General features: G+C 46.2%; 1 protein-coding gene across 2 annotated transcripts in view; it reads right to left on the bottom strand.

Moving 5' to 3' along the window:
• LOC135911130 (RAB11-binding protein RELCH homolog) overlaps positions 1-12,484 on the bottom strand; it is a 210,901-nt gene that overhangs the window by 150,698 nt on the left and 47,719 nt on the right. For both annotated transcript variants that reach the window (XR_010567225.1, XM_065443265.1), the window contains exon 8: positions 8,745-8,925. Coding sequence is in view for 1 of the 2 variants with exons in the window: in XM_065443265.1 (XP_065299337.1) it covers positions 8,745-8,925 (181 nt within the window). In the remaining variant the exon portion in view is untranslated. The remainder of the gene's footprint in view (positions 1-8,744; positions 8,926-12,484) is intronic.

Below are 12,484 nucleotides of genomic sequence, written 5' to 3'. Positions count from 1 at the left end.
GTAATAATACGATACTTGACATGAAGCGTCTGGCCTAAGGGGGATATTGTCAAAGTCAAAAAAACCCCTGTACGAAAACAAAACACGGTAGAGGTCTTCAGCTTGCGCGGTAAAAGGTTCATCGCAATCATTTTCTGAATCTTGGGATCAGCACAAGAAACAGACTTAGGGTGCCTGGTAGGCTCAGACGGATCGTCGGGTGAGAAAGCCACCCTGTGATAGTCATCTAAAGGCTCAAATTGGGTGAGGCAAATTGCTTGAGACACAATCTGCTTAGTTAAACCGAAGTTTATGACAGGAATGCAAGTGTGGTTGGCTGTGATAGTCAGAACTGTGTAACGTACGGTGACATCATACTGCAGTGGAATGTCAGGCAGCAGAGTGATGAGATACTCTCCATCAGGAACGGGTGGGAAAGACAATTCAATATTTGATAATGATTTGGGCAGCAGTCAAATGAAGCTGGTGGGGTTTAAGGAGGTGGGGGTTGCATCATAAGTATCCGAAAGAATAGGCAGCTCTAGGAGGTGGGGGTTGCATAAGTATCCGAAAGAATAGGCAGCTCTAAGCGGAGGGTGCTGGCAGAGCAGTCGATCAGAGCCGAATGCGCTCATAGGAAATCAAGGCCGAGAATTAGGTTGTGTGGGCAATGCAGCTGGCAATGACGACACATGCCGACAGGAACAGTACCGTCATCCGCAACGTGGACAGCATGTGTTGATGCAGGTGAGAGGAAATTTTTAATTCGTTGTCGGAAGGCAGCGCTCATAATGGAGAGGTGGGCACCTGTGTCAATCAGCACAGTGACAGCAATGCTTTCAACATCAACTTTAAGAAGGTTCTGGTTTGTGGGCAAAGTGAGCAGAGTATTTGAGGGCAAGGTTGATATTGCAGCTTCACCTCGAACGACTGCAGTTTCTAGTTTTCCAGTTAAGTGTGGTGGAGAATGGACAGCGACAAGAAGCGGGTGACGGCGATCGGCCGTAGCAAAGATTAGGAGCAGGGGCGCCAGCAGTAGTATGATCCTGGTGAGAAGCATAGGGAGCAGTAGGTGCAGAGTTACAAAAATATGCACTGTTACATGTCAGAGACGGAGCTGGCCATCGTTTGCGGCAGTGATGAGCGATGTGGCCAATGCGACAGCAGTCGAAAAATAGGGCCTGTCGTCAGAGGTGCGCCATTCAGACAGGTTGTGGGATGTGGCGGGAAAGGAATGTTGTGGACGAGGAAGGCCACGAGAGAAGTGCTGCATGCTGGGTTTGTGGGTCGACGAGCACACGAAGTTGAGATTTATGTTTTCAAATTCCTGTTGGGCAACGGCTTGGATCATAGCAATCGTGGCTGGTGATAGATTGATGGGCACCACGGAGTAGGATGGCGAATAGGAGGCCCCACAAGTTTGTGGCAAATGACATGAGTTTTGTTATTGTATGGACGGTCCTCATAAGTCGACGTAGCAGTGGTATTCAGAGGCGCACAATGTGGGGCATGACATGCCGGCTCTTGGCTTGTTTGAACCGGCGGCATATTTTGATGATGGCGTCAATAGTAGAAACATTGCCAAAAACCAACAAGTTGAAGGCGTTGTCTGCGATACCCTTTATATGCGCACCACTTTTGTCTGTTTCAGACATCTTGTCATCAGCTTTGCGGCAAAGAGCTTGGACATCTTGTATGTATGAGACGTAGGGCTCTGCGGGGCTTTGTGCACACGTAGCAAGGGACTTATTTGCTGCGACCGTGCACTCAAAGGGGTCGCTGAACAGTTCACAAAGTATTTCTTTGAACATGTACCAGTTTGTTCATTTGTCTTTGTGGGTTTGGTACCACACGCGTGGGTTGCCGACATTAGCATGCATTATGGTTGGATCCCATCTGTCATTAGTGCTGACGAGTTTATAAAGGTTGATCCATTCTTCAACGTCAGTGCCGTCCAAGCCAGAAAACAGACGAGGGTCGCAAGCCGGGGAAAGCGTCACGACTGGAGCAGTCTGACGAGTCATAGCCGACACTGATGGAGTCTCCTCTCCAGGAGGCATGCTAGTGAGCTTGATGTAGCGACTGCTGCGGAGCTCCATGGTGAGGACGGGGATCACAAACCTCCACCAAAATGTTACGTGTAGAAAGACAAACAAAGGAACTATTTGCAATGTACTTACAAGAGCAGAGCAGCCAGCGAATAAGATGGAAACCAGCTCATGCTAAACCCAGATACCCGTCTTCGTCTTCCTTTGTGCCATGTCTCATAAGCAGCTGTTGTATCGTAACAATATGAAAATAGAGTCGGCGCGCGATATGCTTAGTCGCAGAGTCCGAGGTGCCGAGGCACGCAATGCCTAACCACAGGCTCGAGAAGTCGATGCTCGAAATACTTAGTCGTGCAGCCAGAGGCGCCTACGCATGAAATGCTTAGGCGAGGGTCCAAGAAGTCCACGCGTGATGCGCTTTAACGACGAGTTGGGGACACCTATGCGTGAAACGCTTAGCTGTGGGTCCGAGGATTGTGTGTGCAATGTGCTTGGTCGTGAATTCCGAAACACCGAGTGCTGAAAGGCTTAGCCACGTGTCCAAGGATTCTGTGCCCAAAACTTGGTCACAAAGTCCGCATCGCCGATGCTCGGAATGCTTAACAGCGGCTCTGAGCCGTCCACAAATGGAGGGATCGGCCCCGCTACGGCGATATCTGCTTCGCCCCCTTTTTGACGCTCATCGAGATTACAAAGAGCGGAGACTGTCCAGAGATCGCTAGGTGCAAACAGCCGAGCAGACAACATGCGTCGGACAATAGCGAACTGTGCCGGAGTCATGTGGGGGGCACAACCAATCACAGATTCCGGCACGGATTTCAATAATTTCCTTTTTGTCTGCTTGTTTCTGTACAAAGGAGATAGCCTGGCCAAGTCGTCAGCTGCGCCTGGAAGCTGACAACTCAACGCTGCCTAGGCCAATCGCACGAGGCGAAACTGAACGCTAATTGAACATGCGTTTCGAACAATGATCTCTGATCGCGCCCCTCAAGCAGCAAATTTTAAGACGGAGAAATGCACTTTCCGATGAGGCCAAGATGACGGCACTCGGTTGCGCCGTTCTGGAGATATTGTGTCATGAAAAATACCTCCACAAAATTTTCGCCACCTTGGCTAATACAACAAATTTTAAAGCACTTCTATGTGGTTTTCAGTGAAGATATTGTTACAGGGAGAAAATATATGTATTTACAACATATACAGTTACAAGGTCATAGCTCAGTAGTGAGGGTTAACACCATCTACCGATCGTCGAGACACTACAACCTCCTCTTCCCCTCCCAACGTCCTTTCGTCCACAGCGGCACAAACTTGTACGTGACAATTTTTTGGAATCAAATAGAGAAAGTTATAGTAGCTAAAAATTTTATTTTCAAAAATCTATTTTTGGCCATTTTTCGCTCTGCAAAAGCCGTGTCCCTTAATAGAGTGTTGTCATGACCCTCATTTTCTATGTTTAGAATTCTTTCTGATTTGGTCATTATTACTATCTTTTTCACTGCTACTGAATTCAATGATGAATTAATGATCCCCTAGCACATTGGACACTTCCTCTTTGTCACCACGCTCACAATACAACCATGCCACCGCCATCATCATCATCATCATTCTATTTTATGTCCACTGCAGGATGAAGGCCTCTCCCTGCAATCTCCAATTACCCGTTTCCTGCGCCAGTTGCTTCCAAATAGCTCCTGTGAATTTCCTAATTTCATCGCACCACCTAATCTTCTGCCATCCTCGACTGTGTTTCCTTCTCTTGGCACCCATTCTGTAACCCTAATGGTCTAACAGTTGTCTAACCTACACATTGCATCACCTGCCCAGCTCCATTTTTTTCCTTTATGGCAATTAGAACAACGGCTATCCCCGTTTGTTCTCTGATCCACACTGCTCTCTTTCTGTCTCCTTAACATTACGCTTAACATTCTTTGTTCCATCACTCTTTATGCAGTCCTTAACTGCATAAAGAGTGATGCCATGCTGCATCCATTTTTTACTGCTTCCTCAGTCTTTCCCACATTATAATTTCGAATATCCCTTACTTTGTCCTTGTTGATCAGTTTTGACAGTTCTGAGAATTCTATCTGATCTCTTGAGTTGGACACTTTCATACTTTGTTGTTTCTTTATTAGGTCCTTCGTTACTTGGGAGAGCTTACCTACTGGCTGCCTTGGTGCCTTACCTCCCACTTCAACTGCTGCTTCTGAAGCCAGCCTAGTTATGGTTTCATTCATTACCTCTATGTCATCTTCATCTCTCTGTTCTAAGGCTGCATATTTGTTTGCAAGTACAGGCCGGCATTGGAATATGAACCTGGCAATGTTTAACGCTAGAATGTTATCTAGTGAGGAGAGTCTAGCAGTGCAATTGGAAGAATTAGAGGGCAGTAAATGGGATAGAATAGGGCTCAGTGAAGTTAGGAGGCCAAAAGAAGCATATAGAGTGCTAAAAAGCGGGCACATCCGGTGCAACCGGGGCTTAGCGGAGAGACAAGAACAAGGAGTCGGATTCCTGATTAATAAAAATATCGATGGTAACATACAGGAATTCTATAGCATTAACGAGAGGGTGGCAGGTCTTGTTGTGAAACTTAATAACAGGTACAAAATGAAGATTGTACAGGTCTACACCCCTACATCCAGTCATGATGACCAGGAAGTCGAAAGCTTCTATGAAGATGTGGAATCGGTGATGGGTAGAGCGAAAACAAAATACACTACTGATGGGCGACTTCAATGCCAAGGTAGGCAAGAAGCAGGCTGGAGACAAGGCAGCGGGGGAATATGGCATAGGCACGAGGAATAGCAGGGGAGAGTTATTAGTAGAGTTTGCGGAACAGAATATGCGGATAATAAATACCTTCTTCCGCAAGCGGGATAGCCAAAAGTGGACGTGGAGGAGCCCGAACGGCGAGACTAGAAATGAAATAGACTTCACACTCTGCGCTAACCCTGGCATCATACAAGGTGTGGACGTGCTCAGCAAGGTGCGCTGCAGTGACCATAGGATGGTAAGAACTCGAATTAGCCTAGACCTGAGGAGGGAACAGAAGAAACTGGTACATAAGAAGCCGATCAATGAGTTAGCCGTAAGAGGGAAAAAATTCCAGATCAAGCTACAGAACAGGTATTCGGCTTTAACTCAGGAAGAGGACCTTACTGTTGAAGCAATGAATGACAATCTTGTGGGCATCATTAGGGAGTCTGCAATAGAAGTCGGCGGTAACTCCGTTAGACAGGATACCAGTAAGCTATCGCAGGAGACGAAAGATCTGTTCAAGAAACGCCAATGTATGAAAGCCTCTAACCCTACAGCTAGAATAGAACTGGCAAAACTTTCGAAGTACTATAGCGCCAAACAGACGACACAAGAAGAAGAGACACGGACGAGCGCTTGAGACACGATAAGCGCTTGTCCGTGTCTCTTCTTCTAGTGTCGTCTGTTTGGCGCTATAGTACTTCAGTAATGCACCAACTAGCCCAACAAAAAGTTTTGCTGGAATATCTTTCTTGTACAGTGGGCCCTTCAATATGTGTTTCCTCCTCTACGTCAAATTTGGCAGCCCTCGTCACCCACATCACATGGTAAGCGCTCGTCCGTGTCTCTTCTTCTTGTGTCGTCTGTTTGGCGCTATAGTACTTCAGTAATGCACCAACTAGCCCAAAAAAAAGTTTTGCTGGAATATCTTTCTTGTACAGTGGGCCCTTCAATATGTGTTTCCTCCCCTACGTCAAATTTGGCAACCCTCGTCACCCACATCACATGGTAAGCGCTTGTCCGTGTCTCTTCTTCTTGTGTCGTCTGTTTGGCGCTATAGTACTTCAGTAATGCACCAACTAGCCCAACAAAAAGTTTTGCTGGAAAACTTTCGAAGTTAATCAGAAAGCGTAAGACAGCTGACATAAGAAAGTATAATATGGATAGAATTGAACATGCTCTCAGGAACGGAGGAAGCCTAAAAGCAGTGAAGAAGAAACTGGGAATTGGCAAGAATCAGGTGTATGCGTTAAGAGACAAAGCCGGCAATATCGTTACTAATATGGATGAGATAGTTCAAGTGGCTGAGGAGTTCTGTAGAGATTTATACAGTACTAGTGGCACCCATGACGATAATGGAAGAGAGAATAGTCTAGAGGAATTCGAAATCCCACAGGTAACGCCGGAAGAAGTAAAGAAAGCCTTGGGGGCTATGCAAAGGGGGAAGGCAGCTGGGGAGGATCAGATAACAGCAGATTTGTTGAAGGATGGTGGGCAGATTGTTCTAGAGAAACTGGCCACCCTGTATACGCAATGCCTCATGACCTCGAGATACCGGAATCTTGGAAGAACACTAACATAATCCTCATCCCTAAGAAAGTGGACGCCGAAGACTTGAAAAATTATAGACCGATCAGCTTACTGTACGTTGCGTACAAAGTACTTACTAAGGTAATCGCAACTAGAATGAGGAACACCTTAGACTTCTGTCAACCAAAGGACCAGGCAGGATTCCGTAAAGGCTACTCAACAATAGACCATATTCACACTATCAATCTGGTCTTGGAGAAAGTGCGGAAAATAACCAAACCTTACATATAGCTTTCATTGATTACGAGAAAGCGTTTGATTCAGTCGAAACCTCAGCAGTCATGAAGGCATTGCAGAATCAGGGTGTAGAAGAGCCGTAGGTAAAAATACTGAAAGATATCTATAGCGGCTTCACAGATACCGTAGTCCTCCATAGAGAAAGCAACAAAATCCCAATAAAGAAAGGCGTCAGGCAGGGAGATACGATCTCTCCAATGCTATTTACAGTGTGTTTACAGGAGGTATTCAGAGACCTGGATTGGGAAGAATTGGGGATAAACGTTAATGGAGAATACCTTAGTAACTTGCGATTCGCTGATGATATTGCCTTGCTTAGTAACTCAGGGGACCAATTGCAATGCATGCTCACTGACCTGGAGAAGCAAAGCCGAAGGCCGAAAGTGGGTCTAAAAATTAATCTGCAGAAAACTAAAGTAATGTTTAACAGTCTTGGAAGAGAACAGCAATTTACAATAGGTAGCGAGGCACTGCAAGTGGTAAGGGAATACATCTACTTAGGGCAGGTAGTGACGGCGGATCCAGATCATGAGACGGAAATAATCAGAAGAATAAGAATGGGCTGGGGTGCGTGTGGCAGGCATTCTCAGATCATGAACAGCAGGTTGCCATTATTCCTCAAGAGAAAAGTGTATAATACCTGTGTCTTACCAGTACTCACATACGGGGAAGAAACCTGGAGGCTTACAAAAAGAGTTCTACTTAAATTGAGGACAACGCAACGAGCTATGGAAAGAAGAATGATAGGTGTAACGTTAAGGGATAAGAAAAGAGCAGACTGGGTGAGGGAACAAACGCGGGTTAATGACATCTTAGTTGAAATCAAGAAAAAGAAATGGGCATGGGCAGGACATGTAATGAGGAAGGAAGATAACCGATGGTCATTAAGCGTTACGGACTGGATTCCAAGGGAAGGGAAGCATAACAGGGGGCGGCAGAAAGTTAGGTGGGCGGATGAGATTAAGTTTGCAGGGACGACATGGCCACAATTAGTACATGACCGGGGTTGTTGGAGAAGTATGGGAGAGGCATTTGCCCTGCAGTGGGCGTAACCAGGCTGATGATGATGATGACCACCCTGAATTGGTCTGCTTTACCCTTACTGTATCTAGGCTGGCCTGTTTCTTGCTGACCAATTTAACTCTTTCTCTCTTAAAATTGAGGTGAATTCCAGACCTCACGAACCTATGACCACTGCACTTTACTCTACCGAACACTTCAACATCCTTCACTATGCTGGGATCGGCAAAAAGTATGACATCTATTTCATTTCGTGTTTCACCATTACGGCTTTTCCATGTACACTTTCTGCTGCTATGCTTCCTGAAGGTGTCCATTGTTCGCAGCTTATTCCTTTCCGCAAATTCTACCAGCGTCTCTGCTCTAGCGTTCCTAGAATCGACATCGTAGTTGCCAGTTGCTTTTTCACCAGCCTGCTTGTCCCCCACTTTTGCACTGAAGTTGAACATTACTACAGTATACTCACTTTGCACTTTCCTCATTGCTAATTCGACATCTTCATAAAACTGATCTACTTCATCATCGTGACTGGATGTTAGAGCGTAGGCTTGTACTACCTCTAATCTATACCTCTTATTAAGTTTGATTACGGCTACCGCTACCCTCTCATTAATGCTGTAGAATTCGTCAATGTTGCCCGCTATGTCCTTATGGATTAGTAATCGTACCCCATATTGCTTCTTATCTGGGAGTCCTCTATAGCAGAAGACACGGCCATTATTCAGCAATGTATAAGCCTCACCAGTTCTTCTAACCTCACTAAGGACAATGATATCCCAAACAATGCCTGATAGTTCCTCAAAGAGTCCAACTAAGCTGGCTTACTGTAGTACAACCTCCCCTATATTTATCTACCAAAATAGTTATTCATTTTCACTATTCTTTAAGATGCGCTGCATGTGCCAACACCAGCATCAACATCGCCAAATTAAAGCAGCAAATTATTACCAGGAATGACTGTGCCAGAACAACAAGTAGTTGGTTGAAACCCAAATGGCATTGCCTACAAGCAACCTCATGCTAAGTACATAAGGTGTCCTAACTGCAAGATGTTATGCTTCTTCCAACCACCACAATCAATAAGAAAAAAAAAGAGAAGAGTGAGCTCACCTCTCGTTTTGCCAGAAGGACATTAGGCACAATATGTGGAAGACACCGAGCGAGCATCAGAACCACCTCCTCGCCTGATGAAGCCACCGATGTCACATCTTTCGCAAGGCGTGAGTCAGACAGCTCACAATGAGGTCGGCATACATTCATAAGGGCCTCAAGAAAGGCTGGACACGTCTTTCTGCACAAGCACAAGAAACACACACATAAAGAAACCAAACAGCTTTGCAAATTGAGGTGGCTTCTACATTCATGCCCAACTAGTGTAATGCTCATGGCAATACATGTATACCTTCATCACAGGAGTAGCCATGAATGGTTATCATGCAATGAATACATGCATACTGCACAGATGGTTAAATAAAAAGGATGCTTCTGCCACTAGGTCACCCTTCCCGTCTCACCCCAATGCTGCAATAGAGGTGGTTTTTTTTTTTTCATTTACCTGCAACAAGAGGACTCTTCTAAAAAGCATGGCAAAATAGTTGGGAACCAGTAACTGACGCATTTCCCTTAAGCCACAGAAACTATTTCCGTCATGCCAGCACAAAGCCAACGACATTAACACACACACACACACATGGAGAAAAAACTTTTTATTGTGCAATATAGCGATCTTCAGGGCGGTTGGGGGCTCCTATTCTAGCACCCCGCTGGCGTGAGCTCCTCGGGCTCACCTGTAGTATGGGCTACCTCCTTCGAGCTGGAGAGCAAGGCCTCCTATCCCTCTCACGTTGTAGTTTCATTAATCTTTTCTTGAGGCGTCTCGGTGCATTCCCACATTATGTGGTCCAGCGTGGGCTCAGCCCCGCACCATGGGCACTCACCTAGATATCTCTCTTTATCTATTTTGTGTATGAGATGTTGGTGGGGGTAAGCTTTAAACTTCTAGTTTGCAACCTTCTCCAGATGACTTGTTCCGCTTTGCTTAGTTTCCAATGGGGTGCGGTGAACTTAATTCAAGCCCTCCTGTAATGTTCGAGGATTGAAAATCGGTTCCAGTCCACTGGTTCAGGTTCAATTCTCACATCACTGCTGGGGTGGCACTGATATGTTGCATGCGCAGTTGCCACCATGTGGGTAAGTTCATTTCCTCTGATGCCAGTGTGACCTGGTATCCAGACGAGTTTAATTGTGCTGAGGTCCTTTTTATTTATTAGCTTGCAGATCCTACCATTTTGGTAGTTTCTACACACCTGCATGGTAGTGATGGCTATCTCTTTAGCCTCGTTGATGTAGGCTCGCTCTTTGGTGCTCATGAGTTCTCTATGACTGTTATCTATCACTGTGGCTGTAAACCATGGTATATGTGTTCTATGTACTGTGGCATCAGTGTAGTGTGTGTTATTGCTGCCCTTGCATGTTTTCTTGTAGTGCCTAACCCAATCTTCTCTGCGTCCCGGGCTTAGGATGGGGTCCATCCCTTTCGGGATTGGGGCAATGGCGATTTTTTCCCTCTGGGCAGTTGTGATGTCCACCTGTCTGTTTTGGAGTTCCTCACAAACTCTGAAATCCAGTCTAAGTAGGATGTCTCATCCCATCGTTGACTAGGCCATAAGGAATTCCATTGAGGCCATTTGAGGGCACTGCAGCGCTGTTTTGTAAGCTCCCCACAGAAAGGTTTCCATGGCATCTTTTTCTGTCTTTACCAAGTTGTAGTACGGAAGACTGTATAGAATCCTGCTTTCGACCAGACTTTTGACAAGCCAAATTGTGTCACATTCTCTCTCATGCCCACCTTTGTAATAGTGACCCTTCTGATCCTTCTAGACACTTGTTTGACGGATGTCTGAATGCAGTGGAGGCTGAAGGCGTATCTTTGGTTTGACTGAAGCCACATGCCCAGGATGCGGATGGTGATTTTCTCCACTATCTTAGTCCCAACTATGTAGATCTCTGATTTGTGTTGTATGTACATCTGGTCCGATCGATTGCCCTTGCCTTTCCATATCCTAATTAATTGTTATTTTTGTGAGGCACATTGCTTGCGACATTCTGTTATGGATGTCTCAGTGAGGCTTGCAGCTTCCTGCAGCCTCTCTTCCTTTTGCCCCAGCGAGCCTGTGGTAGTCCATACCGTGATGTCGTCCGCATACATGGCGTACTGTATATAGTGGCTGGTTCTGGAATGCCCAAGCTACGCCTAGCATGGCTGCGCTGAAGAGGGTTGGAGATATTACTGCCCCTTTTGGTGTTTTGCGATGTGGCACTTGCATTAATCTCGACTCTAGAGTGCCGATCTTGATTTCAGCCATGCGATGACTCAGGAAGGCCCTAACGTATTTGTCGATTCTTTCCCCACAGATTGTGTCGATGAGGCCATCGAGGATCCCCTGATGGCTCACGTTGCCACAGGCACCTTTCATGTCGACTGCCACGACAACGCGCTCACATCGCACTTTGGGTTGTATCAGCAACTCCTCTTTTAACAGAAGGAGGACGTCCTGAGCTGAGAGGTTGGGCCTGAAGCCAAAGGTGTGCGGCCTCAGGTCATTGTTTTCGAGATGGTCCTTGCAGCCGTTTCTTAGCAACCCTCTTGTATAATTTGCCTCGACATTATGTGAGGGAGATCGGCCGCAGGTTTGCTACCTCTAATTTCTGGCCAGGCTTTGGGATTAGGATTACCTGGGCATGTTTCCACTGTTGTGGGATGGTACCTTGTGCCCAATGCTTGTTAATGAATCTTGTAAAGGCCGTGATCAAGCAGTCGTTCATGTTTTTGATGATCACATTAGTGATTTTGCCCCCTCCCGCTGCCATATTCTTTGAGATGTACCCAATGGGCGCGCACACCTAGAAATCACTAATGGGGGCGTCCAACATATAATTGGGTTTTCGTTGATACTGAACGTCGTAGGGTGGTGGTGCTATGTCTCCGCTAAAGAATTTTCCCTATGCCTCGGCCAGAATTTCTCCTCCATGCCTGTGTACACATGGCACAGGCATTCTAGTGCCTTATTGTTTTCGCCCTTAGTTTTGGCCGGGTTCATGATGCCTCCAAGTATTCACCAGGTTTTGCTCGTACTCAGAGTTCCAGCTAGACCGTCACAGAATTTCTTCCAATTACTTTCAGCCAATTCTAGGGCATAGCCCTCTACCTTCTCTGTGATTTCAGCAAGGCGGATTTTGAGTTTCCCATTTAGTTTTTGCCTCTTGCACCATTTGGTGAGCCCTCTCTGGGCTTCCCATAGATGGAGCAGATGTGGATCGACACCTGGAGCTTCCCCCCTGGTGGCCACCTTTTTGGGGACCATCTTTTTGTGGCTGCAGAGGTTATCACACCATTCATCCCGGGTTCCTACATCGAGATCCATATCTTCTATATCCATATAGATTGCGCCACGTCCGTCCACGTCCTGTCCTTCCTTAATATCGTCTGTGTAAAACTGAGCGTAATATAACCATATAACCATGATCCATATCTGTTGTGCATTCCTTCTATGCGCACCAATCGGTGACTTTGGCCGTGCGAATTCTGTGCAAGGGCTGTATCAGTAATGAATAATATTGTTAGTATCGGCAAGTCCGTGGCAATAACACAGCCATATCCACTTTGAGGGGACAGAAACAGAGATGGGCATGCTTAGCTGCCAGTGACATAGAAACACACGGCGGGTATACTGCAGAAACTGCGGCACTTGTCTTCACTACTATCCTAATACAGCACGTTTCCGCTAAGGGTGGACGAATATCTTAGCCGTCTTACAAGCGTCGGCGTATGAACAGGGTACACTTCTAAC

Source organism: Dermacentor albipictus, chromosome 1 (assembly GCF_038994185.2).
Source record: "Dermacentor albipictus isolate Rhodes 1998 colony chromosome 1, USDA_Dalb.pri_finalv2, whole genome shotgun sequence".
Classification (NCBI taxonomy): Eukaryota; Metazoa; Arthropoda; class Arachnida; order Ixodida; family Ixodidae; genus Dermacentor; species Dermacentor albipictus.
The sequence above is the reverse complement of the archived record's forward strand: the minus strand, read 5'-3'. Positions and strand labels throughout refer to the sequence as shown.